Source organism: Orcinus orca, chromosome 16 (assembly GCF_937001465.1).
Source record: "Orcinus orca chromosome 16, mOrcOrc1.1, whole genome shotgun sequence".
Taxonomy (NCBI): Eukaryota; Metazoa; Chordata; class Mammalia; order Artiodactyla; family Delphinidae; genus Orcinus; species Orcinus orca.
Genome location: NC_064574.1, coordinates 27,514,141 through 27,534,265, shown reverse-complemented (window position 1 = coordinate 27,534,265; position 20,125 = coordinate 27,514,141). Strand labels below are relative to the sequence as shown.

Below are 20,125 nucleotides of genomic sequence, written 5' to 3'. Positions count from 1 at the left end.
CTGGAGGATTTGGCAACAGGAGTAAATCCCTACAGCCCCCACCACATACAAATGGTCACACACACACCCCTGTAACCAAAACCTCAGAGCTGAAGGCGCCCTCAGGGTGCATTTCCTTCATTCTGGTTCCTTCTAGTCTCCCCGTTTCATCTTCAGCCCGGTCCACCAGCCCCCACAAGGTAGAGAACAGCAAGATGCCTGAGATGGTGCCAGGAGAGCTGAAGTACTCTTGTAGCCATGACGCTGAGGAGGGGCCACCTGGAGGTTTGCTGTTCACGGTCAGTGCCCACAGCACCAACAAACTGCAGAAGGTCACCACCACCATCACCAGGCAAGCCCAGAAGCAACTCACTGTCCCACCTGATGTGGCATGACCTGTGGTTCACAGAGATGTCTAGTTCAACCCCTACCCTAAACAGATGGAAAACTGAGACCTGACGAGGTGAAGGGACTCCCCCGCAAGGCTTCTTGAGCCCTGGAGCACAAAAGTACAGGTTCCAACCCTAGCTCTGTGACTGCCTACTTGTGGGACCTGGGGCAAGACTTTACCTTTCCAAGCCCAGGGGCCTGTCTACAAAGTGAGAACACTGTCCTTACATCACAGGCTTAGCAGCAAGAATTAAATGGTCCATGGAAGGTGCTCAATAAATGTTAGCGTTATTTTTTTATAGCTAAAAATGAATGGCCCCATTTGTGCTTCTCATGTGGTATTCTCATTATTTATAGCTACAAACAAACAAACCCCCCAAAAACCCCCAAAACAGCTCATACTGACTCAGCCTCTGCTTGAATTCTCAAAATCTTCCAAGTAGGTCTTGTCCCCATTTTACCAACGAGGAAACTAAGGCTCAGAGAGGTGAGGAGACTTTGCCTGAGATCTCTGGTTACCAAGTGAGGGTGTCTGACTCCACAGCTCGTTAAATCTGCCAGCGCAATAGGACAGATGCAGAAGGATGTGACTAAGCTCTTCCTTCCTTCCCCTTTCACCCACCCACTGCCCAATACTTACTGAGAATCTTGGGCCTTGCATCAGAGATGACTCTGAGGTCAGGGCAGAGGCATATCTCTTGGTTCCCCCCGGGTGCCTTGAGGGTGGGAAGGACAGAGGTATGCGGATGGCTGCTCTGTGCTTCCCCACTGCCCCCCAACTCAGCCCCTGCAAGGCCAGTCCTTGCAGAGTCCCTCCCTCCACCTAGTCATTATCTTGGAAACAAAAGCCATGCCAAAAAGCTTTGGCGAAGTTGTTAGCTGCGTTTTTAAAGACAGACCATGACTCCTTTCTGGGCTGACCTGTGGGTTGTAGGAGGATTCCCTGCTTAGCTCTGGACACTCATTCATTCCATAAATCTTTATTAAGAGCCCACTAAATGCCAGGCACCACGTTAAGTGCTGGGGATAAAGCAGTGACTAAATTAGAAGAAAATTCCTACCTGCATAAGTTTATCATTTAATGGGAAGAGACAGGCAACAAACAAATGTCAGATGGTGATAAGTGCTAGAGAAAACTAAATGAGAGAAAGGGGTTAGTGAGAAACACGGAAGATGGCAGAATTAAAACCCTGGTCAGGGGCTTCCCTGGTGGCGCAGTGGTTGGGAGTCCGCCTGCCGATGCAGGGGACGCGGGTTCGTGCCCCGGTCCGGGAAGATCCCACATGCCGCGGAGCGGCTGGGCCCGTGAGCCATGGCTGCTGAGCCTGCGCGTCTGGAGCCTGTGCTCCGCAACAGGAGAGGCCACAACAGTGAGAGGCCCGCGTACCGCAAAGAAAAAAAAAAAAAAAAAAAAAAAAACCCTGGGCAAGGAAAGCTTCTTTTAAGAGGTGACATTTGATCAGAGCCCTGAATGAAGTGAGGAACCACACTGCAAGGATCTGAGGAAAGGCAGAGGGAAGAGCAAGTGCCAGGCCCTGAGGCAGGAACACACCTGGGGTGCTCCAGGAACAGGAAAGACGTCAGTGTGGCTGAAGCTGAGTAGTGAATGAGGGGAGAATGATAGCGTAGGGTCTGGCAGTAGCCAAGGGCCAGATTGTGCAGGGCCTGTAAGGCCATTTAAAAACTTGAGCCTGTCCTTCGAGTGACATGGGAACACTGCAGGGTTCTGAGCAGGGGAGGGACATGATCTGACTTTGATTTTAACAGAATCCCTCTGGTTGCTGGGTGGAGATCTCCATGATTTTAACAGACTCCCTCTGGTTGCTGGGTGGAGATCTCCAGGGGTAAGGGTGGAAGCAAGAGGTCTGGTGAGGAGCTGATGCAGTCATCTGGGAAAAATATGAGGGTGGTGAGGGCACCTCACCAGGAGGGCACCTATACCAGGATGGTGCCAGGGAAGCTGGAGAGAAGCAGTCAGATTCAGAATTTATTTTTAAAGTAGAGCTGAGGACTTCCCTGGTGGCACAGTGGTTAAGAATCCACCTGCCAATGCAGGGGACACAGGTTGGAGCCCTGGTCCGGCAAGATCCCACATGCTGCGGAGCAACTAAGTCCGTGCGCCACAACTACTGAGCCTGTGCTCTAGAGCCCGTGAGCCACAACTACTGAAGCCCACACGCCTAGAGCCCATGCTCCGCAACAAGAGAAGCCACCTCAATGAGAAGCCTGCGCAACACAACGAAGAGTAGCCCCCGCTCACCACAACTAGAGAAAGCCTGCGTGCAGCAACAAAGACCCAACACAGCCAAAATTAAATAAGTAAATAAAATTTTTTAAAAAGTAGAGCTGAAAGGATTTGCTAATGGAATGGATGTGGACTATGGGAGTTGCTTTCTTCTCTGGCCTTGTTTCTCATCTACAAAAGGCAGGGGATTTTTTTCCAGCTTGGTAACTATGGGAACCCTGTGACATGAAGAAAGAGACAAAACCATTTCTGCTATCAAAGCCATTTGCTCACCTGACCTCCAGCCATGTGCAGGATCATGGAGTAGCCAGGCCCAGGGTAGGGGTGGGGATAGCTTGATTTCTATGGGGAGGGAAGGGGCATTAGAGCTGTCCTATGTGTGTCCAGGGCCTGCTAGGCAGAAAGTGCTCAGTGAGTGAGTGAATGAGGCAATGCTAGGAGGCCAGGATGTGTGCAAGAACTTTCCAAGTCCTTCCAAATTAACAACAGGTAAGCCTAGCCTAAGGGATTCCTCTCCTGGCATTCCTTCTGCATCCATTACATTCTAGGCTGAGTGTCAAGTTCCCATTCTTCATGAGTGGGAGACTTAGAGGTCTGAAATCACCAAAGCAGAATTTTAGAACTGGAAGGAAGCACAGACACATCTGGCCCACTCTATCCACAATTTTAGCTGTCACTGTTTTGGCCTTATCCATGTGTCATGATTATTATTAACATTTTTCTATCAACTGACTCACTTTTTAAACACTTAAATGTATTGAAAATTTTTAACCCATCCCCCAACTTGTTCTTTCTGCATCTTTCCCCCTTTTACTGAATGGTAGCAGCTTCATCCGTCCAGGTACTGAAGCCTGGAACACCTTAGAGTCAAGATCCTTAAGTCCTCTCTAGCTCTGATCTGTCAGCAAATTCCGCTGGATACATACTCAGAATTTATCCAAAATCCCACCACTTCTCACCACCTCCACTGTCCAAGCCAACATTATCTTCTGCCTGTATTGTTATAACAACCTCCTTACTGATCTCCCAGCTTCTTACTTCCCTCTCTGGTCCCTCACACAGCAGCCAGAAGGGTCCTTCTAAAAGCAGTCGGGGGACTTCCCCCGGTGGTCCGGTGGTTAAGATTCCATGCTCCCAGTGGAGGGGGCACAGGTTCAATCCCTGGTTGGGGAACTAGGATCCCGCGTGCCACACAGCGTGGCCAAAAAATAAAAATTAAAAAAAAATTAGGGCTTCCCTGGTGGCACAGTGGTTAAGAATACATAAGCCAATGCAGGGGACACGGGTTCGAGCCCTGGTCTGGGAAGATCCCACAGGCCGCAGAGCAACTAAGCCCGTGCACCACAACTACTGAGCCTGTGCTCTAGAGCCTGCAAGCCACAACTACTGAGCCCACGTACCACAACTACTGAAGCCCACGTGCCCAGAGCCTGCGCTCCACAACAAGAGAAGCCACCACAATGAGAAGCCTATGCACCGCAAGGAAGAGTAGCCCCTGCTCACTGCAACTAGAGAAAATCCGCGCGCAGCAACAAAGACCCAACGCAGCCAAAAATAAATAAATAATTTAAAAATAAATAAATAAATAAATAAAAATAAATAAAAGCAGTTGGACCCGAGCCTGTCTGGTCAAACCACTCCCCCCGCCTTCCCATCTCACCCAGAGGAAGAGCCACAGTGTCTCACCACGGCTCACACAAACCTCTGTCTTCTACCACTCTCTCCTCTGCCACTCTGTTCTAGCCACCCTGGTCTCCTCTCCTCTTCCTCAAACATGCCAAAAACACCCTTCTCACCTTGGGGTCTCTGTACCTGTACCCTCTGTCTACAATGTCCTTACCACAGACTGTTACATGGTTTACTCCTTCAGGTCATGCAGATCTCTCATCCCATGGCTCCTCCTCAGAGAAGCCTTTCCCAATCACTCTTTATTAAAACAAACAAATACCAACAGATACCTAGCCACCCTCCACCCCCACCATCATTCCCAGTCTTTTTTTTGTGTGTGGTACGCGGGCCTCTCACTGTCGTGGCCTCTCCCATTGTGGAGCACAGGCTCCGGACGCGCAGAACCAGCGGCCACGGCCCACGGGCCCAGCCACTCCGCGGCATGTGGGATCCCCCCCGACTGGGGCACGAACCCGCGTCCCCTGCATCGGCAGGCGGACTCCCAACCACTGTGCCACCAGGGAAGCCCTCCCTGTCTTTTTAGAATGTAAACTCCATGAAGGCAGATATCCCCAGTAGCTAGAACGGTGATTGGCACAGAGCAGACACTCAGTAAGTATGTGCTAAATGAATAAATGAAATGAAAAGGCAACTTATATTATTATGAATACTACTATAAACAGAAAACCAGTATCATTTGCCACAGACGGAAATCAACATAAAATAAAAACACTACTAAAAATCTTAAATGTTTATCTGCATATCAACTATAAGTTACCTTAAAGATCAATGGTACAGGTACTGATCTTGGTCCCACATCTTTACAAAGGAGATACATGAAGTCTAGGGCAGGAGAAAGCTCAGGACAAAATAAGCCAGCCCATTAGAGGCCAGTCCAGAGCAGCCACACAGGTGCCCCTTCCCTGCCTTGGAACCACAGCCCCGCCCCCCAGAGTGCAGGCAGAGAGATTGAATCTTGGGACGGGTACAGCTAGGATGGACCAACAGAGCCTATCTGAGGGGACAAGAAAGCTCTCCCCTTGGCCAGGCACAGAACTGGCAGCTCTGCTGAAGAGAACAAAGGCCAAAGTGGAGTATGCCAGGCAGAAGGACCCTTGTGGGGCTGCATCGTGGGGGACGGGCATGCATAAACCTGTAGGTGAGGTCTGCGGACACCAGACAGCTGAGAGCAGAAATGAAAACAGGCTAGGTCCCAAAGGGTGGCAGCTTCAATCCCGTAAACACCAGACAGGCATGGGGGTTCAGGTGCAGGCCTAGGGGCCCAGCTGAGCCCAGCGTGAAGCTGAGACCTTCCCAGTCTCCTCCATCAGTGATGATGATGCTAAGTTGTGCTGAGCAGAGGACCACCAACCCTGCTACTACTAACCACAGCAGGCATTAGACATTAAGGGGGAAAGAGACAGAGACACCCTCCTAGTCCCCACATTCCAGATGGTCTCTTCCAGCACCCTCCTAATTCCAGTCAGCTCCGCCTACATAGGCCCTTGAGGATTTGATCCCTGTTTGGAGGGGAACATTCTTTTCCCATCCCCACAGGGCTTAGCAAACATGGCTGCAGGTGCAGGGGTAGAGATAGAGCTGTTGTAACTGCCAGGCCAGCAACGCCTGACCTACATCTCCACGGTTGGTCGCATGCAAAGAAAAATACCAGGGATTTCCGTTGGTGTTCACCAGATGCAGCTGCCAAGGGAAGGCTGGGTCTTCTGAAGACCTATTGTGAGTTGGGCGGGACCAGCGGTGAGCTGGCTGGGATAGTCTGGGGGCTGGCCTCTAAATTATTTCCTGGCTTTGAGGACCTCCCTAGACTTCAGAGAATCTATCAAATTTTTACCTTTTTTCTATCAAGGTCTTCCACTGAACTTCCCCCTGCTCCCCCTTCTAGTATATCATCCTTAATAAGAATTGAGAGAGAGAGAGAAAATGAGAATGAGATTCTATTTGGGAAAAAAACTCCCCAAACTAAACAGCTGTTCTAATTGTAAACTGCTGGCATTTGGAGTGAGGTTTAGATTTGCATAGAAAAAAAGCAATTTGGAATCCAGTTTTGCAAGATAGTATGAAAAGGACCTGGGACCTTAGTCACCACCGCTCTGTGGTGACAGAGACATGTCTGGCTCTGGACATGTCAGTTAATCACCCTGGCCTCACTCTTCTCATCTGTCAAGTGTGGAGGATGGACCAGAGGATCTCTAAGGCTCTCTCTCCAGCTCCAGAGTGCTATGATCCCAACCCTAGGCCTTCCTCCAGCACCCCCGTACCCCTGTGGGGGAGCAGTATTGTATAGGGAAGAAGTAAACTCTCTTAGGTGACAAGAGACCCGAGTTCTAATCCCAGTGTTGCTGTTTATTAACTCACTGTGTGGTCTTGGGTAAGTCACTTTACCTCTGGGGGCACATCACTTTCTGCATATGTAAACCAAAGACTTGAAAGTTCATTGAAAAAAGCACTATAGGAACTTTGGCATTATTATGCCTCCCTTATGTCATTCACCCCTTAGAGTATGCCTGCCTCCCAAAGGGCATGTTCTTCACCTGCAATTGCCTCAAACTGCAAATCTTAAGATCCTAGAGACACAAAATGGAGGAAGGGGGTTAGAACCCCCTTCTAACCCCCTTCTGTCTGATCGCAGAGCCTGTGTTCTCCCACTACAGAAATGTGGAGGTGGCACGGATGGTGGACAGGACTTGGGATTTGGAGTCAGAAGACCTCAGTAGCTTCCATGGTAAGAGGAAGACCTCCTCTACACCTCCTGGCATAAACAGAGGCTCAATGAGATAATATATGAACACAAAGCAGCACTGGACAAACCTTAGTCAATGTCTCCAGGCCACCCAGCATAGAGCCCACAGTGCTCTCCCTGAGAGGCCATGGAGGGACTCAGAGTCCTAAATCTGACACTTATTTGCGGTGCACTCTGGGCTGATCACTTAAACTCTGAGTCTCAGGGTCCTTGTTTATAAAATGGGCATAAGACCTACCCCATCGGGCTCAATAAATGTTTGCTATGATTCTAATTATGTTACGCTTCCTCCCTCTTCTGAACTCTTCTAATCCTGTAGTCGTTTCCATTGACTTTGGTACTTGCAGTCTCATGACCTAAGTTGTTGAGAGCTAGGCCCGTACTTTATACATCTCTTCTCTCCCATGGGAGCAGTGAGCACATGACAGGTGTGCAAAGAGCACCTGTTATACCATTGGGAGATGGGTTCTTTCTGAAGTAATATCAGTGGGGGCCATCGCCAATGATCACCAACCAATCCTCGGGCATCACACTGCAGCACACTCTTTGCTACCCTGTGCTGAATAGTGGGCACAGGGGTGGGGAGTATGAGGTAAATGGAAGCTGTAGGCCCTCTCCTCTAAAGCAGTCAGTGTGAGGTGGAGAAGCCAGATTCACCATCTGGAGAGGGCACCAAGCAATACAGAAAAATGGAAGAGGCAGAGAGAGCCAAGGGAAATCAATGGACACCAGAGGGAGCGAGTGAGTGTGTCTGAGTCTAACAGATTGTATTTGGATTCTGTCCTTATTAGCATTTGACCTGTCTTACTCTCAGTTCACTAATCTGGACAACGGGGACAATAATATGTTTCCCAAGCAGGATTATTGTGAGGGTTAAAAATACGACATTAGTGCACCTTATAGCACCTTGCACATAACAGGTACTCAATAAATGGGGTTATGTCTATGGGCCCCTCTGATGGCCAATAAATAGATTGCACACCAAGAACCAGTACGACTTATGGCTCTCTATAGCAACTGGAGCTCTGGATGGAGAAAGTCCTCTTGACAGAATCCTGATTAGATTTGGAAACTCTTTCTATAGAAGGAAGGGAGGCAGCTCAGTACAGACCAGAGGCCTCAGATCAGACATATGTGGTTCCCCCCTGGGGACTCCATAGCTTCCTGGCTATGTGTTCTTTTGGCCAGTTACTGTGAGTCTGATTCCTCATCTGTGTTAGACTCTAAGACCATGTGTTACTCCTTCCAAGAGGCAGCCAGGGTGTTCTTTAAAAGCACAGAGCACAGGGGTTAGAGGATTCAAACCTGGGTTTAAATCCCAGCTCCGCAACTTACTAGCTTGGGTGAGTGACCACAGCACACTATTTAAACTTCCTGAGCTTCAATTTTCTCATCTAAAAACCTTCCTCCTTCGGTGGCTTTATTACCAGATAACATGCTTGTGTCTGGCACACAGTCACAACTTCACTTGATACATGAAAGTGTTATCTTTGTATCCAGAGCCTGGCACTGGAAAGCACTCAATAAATGTGCTGAATCAAACCCTGCCCAGTGGAAGGGGTGAGGGGAGGAAAGATGCTCCTGTAAACTGGCACTTGCTGCTACCAGCCCAGGTTGGTGACATCTATCAAAATCACAAGTGCACATGCCCTTTGACCCTGCAATTCCACATCTAGGGATTTATCCTCCACAGATACCCTGTAGTCATACATGGGCCAAATGACAAATATATCGGGCTCTTCATTGAGTATCCTAATGGCAAAAGACTGCAAAAAAGTGTTTACCACTGGAAACTGGTTAAATAGAGGACGGTACCATGTATGGAATACTCCGTAGCTATTAAGAATGAGAAAGCTCTTGATGGACTGATACAGAGTGATCTCTAAGAGACACTGTTAAGTGAGAAAATCAAGGTACCAAATAGTATTTACAGCACACAACCATCTGTATAAAAACCAGGGGAAACATATGTGTTTGCTTATGTCTACAGAGTCCATTCTCCCAGGAAGGGAACTGGGTGGCTAGGAGAAAAAAGTGGGAGGGAGACATTTATTCCTTTCAAAATTTGAACCCCATGAATATACTATCTATTCCAAGAAAACTAATAAAAAGTTAAAGGGGGAGTGGTTTGAGAGAGGAGAGAAGGGAGAGAGAGAATAATTCTCCCATGAGAAGCAGCTGGGACTCCCCAAAGACAGACCCTTTGGCCAGTTATCATACTATCAGAAAAAAAAAAGACGACTCTGGTATTTGCCTCCTGTGACAGCAAAATAACATCACTGCTGTGTGACCAACTGCACTAGGGTTGCCAACATCTCTGATCCTTTGGCCCTAGGAGAGGACCAGGATCCATGATGAGGTCCCTCTATCCTCTGGGTTAAGTCTGTCCAGGTAGAGTAACAGGGAAAGAAGGTTCAGGTTAAAGTAAAAATTATCCCTGATAGTCTCAGAAGAAAAAAGGGAAAGGAGGGAACCTAGTCCTGGAGGGAGCCCTCTTCCCACCTTTCTTTCTTTCTTTTTTTTTTTAAAGAAGGCATTGGATCTTTTTTTTTTAAATTTTATTTATTTATTTTTGGCTGCGTTGGGTCTTAGTTGCTGCGCTCGGGCTTTCTCTAATTGCAGTGAGTGAGCAGGGGCTACTATTCGTTGCAGCGCACGGGCTTCTCATTGTGGTGGCTTCTCTTGTTGTGGAGCACGGGCTCTAGGCGCACGGGCTTCAGTAGTTGTGGCAATGCAGGCTCAGTAGTTGTGGCACATGGGCTCAGTAGTTGTGGCACGCGGGTGGCTTAGTTGCCCCGCGGCATGTGGGATCTTCCCGGACCAGGGCTTGAACCCGTGTTCCCTGCATTGGCAGGCGGATTCTAAACCACTGTGCCACCAGGGAAGCCCCACCTTTCTTCCCCTAAGGCCCCTACTACTCCTTCTCCTCCGTTTTCCTTAACAATCTGCCTGCATGCTAAAAACACTCTATCAGGGACTCCTGGAAGTAAATGGAGACCCAGCTGGCTCTGTAAGATATATACCTGGCTAATAAAATATAATAAAAGATGCTTTACCTCATAAGTAACCCTGGAAATAGTCCTTGGATATTTTTAACTTTTTATTATGAGAATATTTCAACATGTACAAAGGTAGACAGAATGATAAAATGAACCACCGTCACTCAGCTTCAACAATTATCAACTCAGTATCAATCTGATTTCATGTGTTTCAACTCTCCCTCACCTCTCTGTATTATTCTGAAGCAAATTCTAGACATAGTTTAGCATGTATTTCTAAAAGAGAAAAAAAAATCCATAATCACAATACCATTATCATATCTAAATTTGAAAAATCCAACAAAAGTCTTGGAAGGGGTTTAAATGTGATCAAAACTCTTTCCCAAAGAGGGCACCTTTGTTCAATATGAAATATTAATGCAGTGTATATAATAAGCTCCAGGTACAACTCAAGTTATAAATAATTCAGATCTGTAGATGTTTAAAACCTATCGAAATAAGGGTATTCCACCAACAAAAATACTAAGATGACACGAGAGTCAATTCCAGATCTATTAAGAACTTAAACGTGAGAGGTAAAACTTTAAAACTTTTAGAAGAAAATATAGACAAATGTCTTTAGGACTACAGATTAAGGAAGTATTTCTTCAACATAACATAAAGGGTGTAAATCATGGAAGAAAAGATTCAACTACATTAAAATTAAGAAATTCTAGTTATCAGAAGACATCATATATAAAGTGAAAAGGCAAACTGCGAGCCTATATTCATAACACGTGCAGACAAAAGATTAGTATTCAGAATACGGACTTCCCTGGTGGCGCAGTGGTTAAGAATCCGCCTGCCAATGCAGGGGATACGAGTTCGATCCCTGGTCCGGGAAGATCCCACATGCCGCTGAGCAACTAAGCCCGTGTGCCACAACCACTGAGCCTGCACTCTAGAGCCCATGAGCCACAACTACTGAGCCCATGCACCACAACTACTGAAGCCTGTGCGCCTAGAGCCCGTGCTCCGAAACGAGAAGCCACCACAACGAGATGCCCGCAAACCGCAACAAAGTGTAGCCCCTGTTCGCCGCAACTAGAGAAAGCCCACGTGCAGCAACGAAGACCCAACACAGCCCAAAATAAATAAATTTATATATAAAAAAGATTAGTATTCAGAATACATAAAGAATTTCTAAAAATCCATAAGAAAAAGGCATATGAAAAGAAAACAGAGCAAAGACTTTTACAGGTATTTTACAAAAGAAGAAACACGGTCAACAGATGTAAGGAAAGATTCTCAACTCCACTGAGAAATGCAAATTAAAACCCCAAGATACCATCTCACACCCACCAGCTATATAAAAATTTTAAAGTCTGACCATATCAAGTATTAAGATGTAAAGCAATGGAAATTCAAATGCTGCTGTTTCCAGCATAAATTCTTACAAACACATAGGGAAACATTTGGGCATTACCTTCCATCAAGCAATTCCACTCCTGAGTATATACCCTACAGCAATGTTTCCCACAGTGTGGTTCCTGGACCCTCAGTAGCGGTATCACCTGGGAAGTTGTTAGAAATGCAAATTCTCAGGGCCCCAACCCCAGACATACAGAATCAAGCACTGTGGTGGTGGAGCCCAGCAATCTGTGGTTTAACAAGCCCTCCAGGTGATTCTGATAAGCAGCTGAAGTCTCGGAACCACTGCCCAGGAGAGACTCTTGAACGTGTGCATGCGAGGGAGACACACACAGAATGTTCAAAACCACATTGTTTGAAATAGCAAAAACAAGGGAACAACCCAAATAATCACTGACAGTAGAATGGATGCATAATCTGAGACATAATCATACAAAGGGATATGAAAATGAATGAACTACAACTATACACATAACATCGAGGGATCTCACAATGTTCAATAAAAAAAGAAAACTGCAGATGAATACACACAGTATGATATTTAAATGAAATTTAAAAGCATGCAGAAGCATACACACACACACACACTAAAACATTTTTTTAAAGGCAAGGGAACGACAGACACAAATCTCAGGAGAATGGGTAGGGTGTGGCTGTAATTGGAGAGGACACACAGGGGGCTCTAAGGTATTCATAAACTGAGTTATGAGTTTACAGGTGATTATTTTCCTAGTCTTGAAACTTCACATACACATAAGATATTCTCTGTTGTATTTATGATAAATTTCTTAAAAAAAAAAAAAAAAGTTATACTGGAACAGTGCATACTGGGAGCCAGAACTGCAACCACTAACTCTGGCTACATGTGTGGTGTCCAAAGAGTTAAGCCTGTTTCTCAGCCTGTGGGTGGGAGGGCAGGCAGCAGCTGGGGCACAGTGGGAGTCTCTGGCTCCAGCTGGCTCCAGCCTAGATCTGCCTGGATCAAGCACCACGCCCAGGAACTGGCACCTGTGGGGGCAGGGCCCTCTGGACAGGTGGCACCTGAAGCCCCTGATGACCTGCACATGTAAGGGACTGGGCCCAGTCAGATGGATGGCAGTCTCCTCCTTTAGGAGCCCCTCCATCTGGTAAGAAAGTGTGCTAGTGGCAGCTTAGAGATGGTGAGAAGTGGGAAGAGGGTCTGGGACTCAGCGTGGAGGCGGGGAAGGAACTGGGTGGGCTGGGCTCAGATACCAAGGGAGGCTGCTGGGATTAGCACCTGCTGAGAATGAGATTAGGTTTCTTGGGAAGGGCTCATCTATCTAATGCCCCCCAAAAGCTGTCTCCCTACAGCTTTTCTCTGCTGGACAGATGGTGTCTGAGCTGCCTCCTTGAGAGGGTGGTGGAGGTGGGGTGGGAGCTGATGCCTGCTTGGTCTTGGGCTTCCCTGTCTTCCACAATAGTAATGATCAGAGACCTACTACATGCCAGGCACTGTCCTAAAAGCCCTTCACACAAATTACCTCCATTTAATTTTCACAGCACCAGACTGCCTATGGCCTAGAGAGCAGGTTTACATTCAAGGAGACCTTGGCTTGGTATACTTAAACACTTGCCCAAAAAAAAAGTCAAAGAGTGAACAAACTAGGACTTGCATGCAGGAGCCCTCGCAGGAAACTACTGGCCGTGACGTCTTCCCCTTCTCATTAAACGGCAGCAAGTTCCTTCCTGTTGCGCAGGCCAAAAACCTGGACTCCTTTTTCTCTCACATACCCCTTATCCAATCATTAGCAGATCCAGTGGCCCTGACCTTCAAATTGTATCTATGCTCTGACCACTGCTCACCACTTTGGCCACATCTCTACCCTCGTACAAACCACCATCATCACCTGCCCAGCTTCTTACTGGTCTCTTGCTCCCACCTTTGCTCATATAGTGAATACAGGGACTCTGGTTAGTTTACACTGTATACCCAACCTATAGCTCAGTGTCTAACACATGGCAGGTACTCAATAACTATTTGTTAATGAACAAATAAATGAATGACCAACATCTCTCAGGAAATGACTCAGATTCAGAAGGGAGGAAGACCTGCCTGAGTGCCCTTAGCTTTCTCAGCCCAGATGACCTTTGGTACCCCAAAGCAGTGGTCAACATCCTTCCCTATTATGAAATGTCCTGGATGTATAGCATTACCACTGCGTCATCCACTTGTGCCTGTACACATGCACACACACACAGGGACAAAGGTACTGGAACAGGGCTGCTTCTGATTAGGAATGAGCCTAGGACACTTATTTCTAGGGGACCGTCCCTGCACTGTATACACGTTGGTTTTTATTCTCATGAATGAAGAGTCACTGGAGGGTTCTGAACTGAAGAATGACAGGATCTGACCTCTACTTTAGAAGAATCACTGGTTGCTATATGGCTAACAGATTGGGAGGGGGGGGCGGTGTGCAAGGGAAGAAGCATGGAGGTGGCTGTAGAGTTGTCCAGGTGAGAGAGGGAATGAGCAATAGTTCTGCCCTCAGCCAAAGCAATCTTGAGAAAGAAAAACAGAGCTGGAGGAATCAGGCACCCTGACTTCAGACTATACTACAAAGCTACAGTAATCAAGACAGGATGGTACTGGCACAAAAACAGAAATATAGATCAATGGAACCGGATTGAAAGCCCAGAGATAAACCCACGCACATATGGTCACCATACCTTTGATAAAGGAGGTAAGAATATACAGTGGAAAAAAGACAGCCTCTTCAATAAGTGGTGCTGGGAAAACTGGACAGCTACATGTAAAAGAATGAAATTAGAACACTCCCTAACACCGTACACAAAAATAAACTCAAAATGGATTAAAGACCTAAATGTAAGGCCAGACACTATCAAACTCTTAGAGGAAAACATAGGCAGAACACTCTATGACATAAATCACAGCAAGATCCTTTTGACCCACCTCCTAGAGAAATGGAAATAAAAACAAAAATAAACAAATGGGACTTAGTGAAACTTAAAAGCTTTTGCACAGCAAAGGAAACCATACACAAGACTAAAAGACAACCCTTGGAATGGGAGAAAATATTTGCTAACGAAGTAGCTGACAAAGGATTAATCTCCAATATTTACAAGCAGCTCATGCAGCTCAATATCAAAAAAACAAACAACCTAATCCAAAATTGGGCAGAAGACCTAAATAGACATTTCTCCAAAGAAGATATACAGATTGCCAACAAACACATGAAAGGATGCTCAACATCACTAATCATCAGAGAAATGCAAATCAAAACTACAATGAGGTATCTATCACCTCACACTGGTCAGAATGGCCATCATCAAAAAATCTACAAACAATAAATGCTGGAGAGGGTGTGGAGACAAAGGAAACCCTCTTGCACTGTTGGTGGGAATGTAAATTGATACAGCCACTATGGATAACAGTATGGAGGTTCCTTAAAAAACTAAAAATAGAACTACCATACGACCCAGCAATCCCACTACTGGGCATATACCCTGAGAAAACCATAATTCAAAAAGAGTCATGTACCACAATGTTCACTGCAGCAGTATTTACAACAGCCAGGACATGGAAGCAACCTAAGTGTCCATCGACAGATGAATGGATAAAGAAGATGTGGCACATATATACGATGGAATATTACTCAGACATAAAAAGAAACGAAATTGAGTTATTTGTAGTGAGGTGGATGGACCTAGAGTCTGTCATACAGAGTGAAGTAAGTCAGAAAGAGAAAAACAAATACCGTATGCTAATACATATATATGGAATCTAAAAAAGAAAAATGGTTCTGAAGAACCTAGGGGCAGGACAGGAATAAGAACGCAGATGCAGAGAATGCACTTGAGGACATAGGGAGGGGAAAGGGTAAGCTGGGACGAAGTGAGAGAGTGGCAATGACATATATACACCACCAAATATAAAACAGATAGCTAGTGGGAAACAGCCGCACAGCACGGGGGCGATCAGCTCGGTGCTTTGGGTGCTAGGTGCTCTAGGACGACCTAGAGGGGTGGGATAGGGAGGGTGGGAGGGAGATGCAAGAGGGAGGGGATATGTGGATATATGCATACGTATAGCTGATTTACTTTGTTATACAGCAGAAACTAACACAACATTGTAAAGCAATTACACTCCAATAAAGATGTTTAAAAAAAAAATAGCTCTGCCCTCTCACATCCCACTTCTAGCTTTTTTTTTTTTTTTGTTTAAACTTTTAAAATTTTGGCTGCGCTGGGTCTTAGTTGTGGCATGGCATGCGGGATCTTTCGTTGTGGTGTGCGGGCTCAGTAGTTGTGGTGCGCAGGCTTAGCTGTCCTGCAGCATGTGGGATCTTAGTTCCCCGACCAGGGATCAAACCCGCGTGCCCTTCATTGGAAGGCAGATTCTTAACCACTGGACCACCAGAGAAGTCCCCCCACTTCTAGCCGTTAACCAGGCTAGTTCTCCTGCCAAATGAGAAACAACAACAGCACATGCTGGGGACTCCCTCAGCAGCTTCCATTATCAAGATAGCACCTCACTAACCCCCTCAACAGTCCTGTGAAGCAGGTTCTAGCAGTACCCAAGTTTTACAGAGAAGAAAACAGAGGCTCTAAGAGGTAAAGTCACCTGTCACGACTCCACAGCAGACTGTCAGCATCCAAAGTCTGTCCTCTTCTCATCTGAATAGTCTGCTTCCAGCCAGCATCCATCCACAGCCTATCCAGACTCCAAAGCCCAGTTCCCCTTACTCAATGGCCTTCTTTTGAGAACCTATCTACAGGGCTACCATTCACTGAGTACTCCCTGGGTGCTGCATGCACTGCTGAATGCTGTACATGTGCTGTGTAATATTCCAATGATCAAAGGAGCCACATACCTTGGTGACTTCCATTTTACACATGAAAACAGTGAAGCTGAGAGAGGCAAAGTCACAGAGCAAGTAAGCTGTCTATTGTCCTAGTCACCTGGCCCTGAGCCATCTTATTACTTTTCTTTTTCTTTATTTTTTTCCTTTTCAGTCATTGGGTCAAGGGAGGATATCCAATAGATCATAGTGTGGTGGATGCTCTGCTCTAAAATATAAGCTGTCTTTTTGTCCCCTTGACCCGACTCTACATGCCTTAAGGTCAAAGTCCACAAATAACATTTGTTTGCCCATCCTACAGTGCTGGAGCTGAGCCTTGGACTTGGGCAAAGGAGATCAGAAGGGTCAGGAATTCTCGTCAAAGTCACAGGGATAAATGAAGGTGGAGGAGAGGGATGGAGGCCCTCCTGTGAATCCTACCCCTCAAGGGTACTGTTCCTTTTAGCTTGAGAAGCCTTGAGGACACCTTTGTCCAGGAGAATGCACCTTCTAGTTCCTTAAAAGTGGGGAGCACTGTTCCAGCTAAGACCCTGCAGACAGGTGGAATGTCTGTACCCCAGCCTCGTTCTGAAGAGACTTGCAGAGCAGGAAGGAAGGGGCAATGACTTTCAGTTCCCGTTAATGTGTCTAGAAGCAGCAGCTGATTCAGCTAGATGATGTCACCTTCCTAAACCTCCTGACCAGCAGCTGAGATGGTAAAAGCAGGAAACTGGGGGATACTCAGCTGGCTAAGCCCGAACATGCCTCTGGAAAAGGCCAATAGTAACCTCGGGCTCTGGGAGCATCCTCCTGAAGTTTAGCAAAAAGAGTCCTATCAGATGAGAGGACAGTAGGTGTCCTTCAAGACCCTCATTCCAAGATGCTGCCCTAACTCTCCTTTTGCTCAGCAGCTTTCTGCACATCCTGAACTAACAATGCTTCGCTTATTTGAGGGTGGAGCACTGGAAAAAAGCCTGGCTTTTGGAGCCAGACCAATGTCGGTCTGAATTCAGGATCCAGTGTGTCCAAGCTGCAGGACCCTAGGCATGGAACTTCATTTCTCTCAATCTCAATTTCCTCATGAAAAGAAACTGGAGCCGACAGCCTACTCATCACACAGGCTGGGTGGGAGAATAAACGAGAAAATGGATGTAGAGTGCCTGATTTGGGAAAGGTGCTCAGTAAGTGGTAGTCGCCGTAACTCCCTTTGGATCCCTGGGAGGGAGGAGTGAAAGACCCATAACACAAAGGGGAAGCAAGGCCCACAGTGGGCCCACCAGTGTCAGAGCCGAGTATCTGCGTGGGCCCAAAGTCTGGACGAGCCAAGTTCAATCTGCCTTGCTTTTCTGTTTGCAAAATCTTTGCTTCAAATCTTCCCAGGCCGGCTTGCTCCTTAATCTACTCTCAGGTCAAAAGTCATCTCCTCAGAGAGGCCTTCTTGATCTCCTCGTATAAAGTTGGTTCCCTAGATACTGCATTACTCAGTTTCATTTTCTTTAAATTATTTAACCCTCTATCTGAAATCATCTTGTTTCTCAGGCTAGCTGCCTCCCCAGCTCACATATGTGAAAGCAGTGTCCTTGACTGTCTAGTTCATCACAGCACCCCCAGCACTCAGCACAGTGCCTGGCATGTGGTGGTGCTCAATAAACATCTGCTGAATCAACAAATGAATGAATGCACCTGGGACAGCCACCGGCGAAACTGACAAGGACCCCACACTTACTCCTCTGCTCACTGTCAGTTCTAGGTCCTGGCTCTCATGCCAGGTGCTGGCATTGCTACCTGGGAATCAGTGGACCAGAAGGTGGCCAGGATGGGCATCTGTACCTGGCAATGGGATATATATATTGGGATACCAGGACTGCCGAAGAGGGCCTCGGACTCTCTCCCTGGCACTTGAGGCTCCCACAAATCTGGCTCCAGCTGACCTTTCTGGCTTTATCACCTAATAAGTGACCCTTTCACACACACTCCAAAATGGACTACCACTCCTATCTGTCTCTTCTTGAGAGTCCATGCCAGCCTGCACAACTTAGCTCACATGGAGCACCAGCTCCTCTTTTCCCTCACTCTACGGTAAGTCCCAGCACAAAAGTCACCTCTCCTTTGAAGTGCTGCTCTTATTTGGCATTTAGCATTTATTGTTGGCTTTCACAAGATCTCTTTTCATGTGCATTACGTCTTTTCTAATTCAACTGGAAGTATTTCAAGGATAGAACTGGGTCTTCAAATGGAGATATCTCAATTAATAAATCTGGAAAAAAGGCTCTCTTTTTTATTTAAATTAGTTTATTTATTTATTTATTTTTGGCTGCATTGGGTCTTTGTTGGTGCACGTGGGCTTTCTCTAGTAGCAGCGAGCGTGGGCTACTCTTCGTTGCGGTGCGCAGGCTTCTCATTGCGGTGGCTTCTCTTGTTGTGGGACACAGGCTCTAGGCGTGCGGGCTCAGTAGTTGTGGTGCACCAGCTTAGTTGCTCTGCAGCATGTGGGATCTTCCTGGACCAGGGTTCGAACCTGTGTCCCCTGCATTGGCAGGTGGATTCTTAACCACTGTGCCACCAGGGAAGCTCCCAAAAGGCTCTCTTTGAAACAAAGTTGGCTGGGTCCCGAAAGGGTTGGGGGGACTCCTCCCTGCTGCACTGGCCCCTCTGGTGAAGGAGGAGAAAGATCATCATGCTGTCTCAGCCCAGGAGCCCAGGTATGAGGCAGTGAGGGAGCCAACAAATCCTGGACTATCACATGCAGTCTGGGACAATCCCAAGGTCATGTGTGTGACTGGCTTTTTAAAACTCCATCATTTTCACGAATCTGGGCATAATTTACTTATCAATCATAAAGAATGATAGAAAAACTCTGCTCAGTTCAACGGGACTTCCATGCTATCTGCTTCTGTGAATTAAGCTTATCCATCTTATCATCTTCTTCTTTTTTTTTTTTTTTTGTGGTACGCGGGCCTCTCACTGCTGTGGCCTCTCCCATTGCAGAGCACAGGCTCTGGACGCGCAGGCTCAGCGGCCATGGCTCACGGGCCCAGTCGCTCCGCGGCATGTGGGATCTTCCCGGACCTGGGCACAAACCCATGTCCCCTAGCATCGGCAGGTGGACTCAACCACTGCGCCACCAGGGAAGCCCCATCTTATCATCTTCTTATCCATACTTTCCTTTCCCTTGATTTCCCCTGCTATTTTATCCTTTTGATCATATGAATTTTCCTAAGTTGCCTCCAACTCTTTGTAAAACAAAGTGAGGCTCCAATAAAATGAGTTGGTCCAGTTCTCTTTTAAATGCTACAATGGTGTACAAAAATGATGTCCGAAACAATTATAGCAAAGATAAGTGACAAAAATAATGCATGTGAATCACTAAGTATAGTACATGGCACTTAGCATTCAAAAGGTAAGTTGAAAGAACACTCACAATTCTTACTAGCTTCTCTGGGCTGACTCAGTTTTCTCATGTGTAAAATAAAAACAACGTCTTAGGTTTATTCATTTGTTCAATCATTCATTCCAAAATCATTCACTGAATGTTTACTACCTATAAGGAACAGTTTTAGGTATTAGAGATAAAATGATGAGCCACCTAAAGTCCTTATAATCATGGGCTTACATTCTAGTAGAAGAGTGACAAAAACCAAATAAACAAACAGAAAATTTCAGATAGAGGTTGGTGCTGTGACAAAAATACAAGAAAGTAAAAGACTAGAGAGTGATTTAGAAGTACCTTGGCTACTTTAGACCAAAGGTCAAAGAGAACCTCTCAGAGGAGGTGACCTGTGAGCTGAGTCAACTGAAAGAACCAGCAAGGCAAACAGCAGGGGCAGAGCACTCCAGGCAGAGGGAACAG

The 20,125-nt window shown here is 46.6% G+C and overlaps 1 protein-coding gene across 10 annotated transcripts in view; it reads right to left on the bottom strand.

Annotated features, from left to right (window-relative positions):
• The window catches only part of BCL2L1 (BCL2 like 1), an 871,182-nt gene that overhangs the window by 832,438 nt on the left and 18,619 nt on the right, over positions 1-20,125 (bottom strand). The window contains exon 3 of one of the 10 annotated variants that reach the window (XR_007471997.1): positions 2,413-18,927. The exons of 8 other annotated variants lie outside the window; for them this stretch is intronic. Coding sequence is in view for 1 of the 2 variants with exons in the window: in XM_033433449.2 (XP_033289340.1) it covers positions 18,823-18,927 (105 nt within the window). In the remaining variant the exon portion in view is untranslated. Of the gene's footprint in view, positions 1-2,314; positions 18,928-20,125 lie in introns of those variants that run through there. One more of the 10 variants, XM_033433449.2, reaches the window with a different exon arrangement.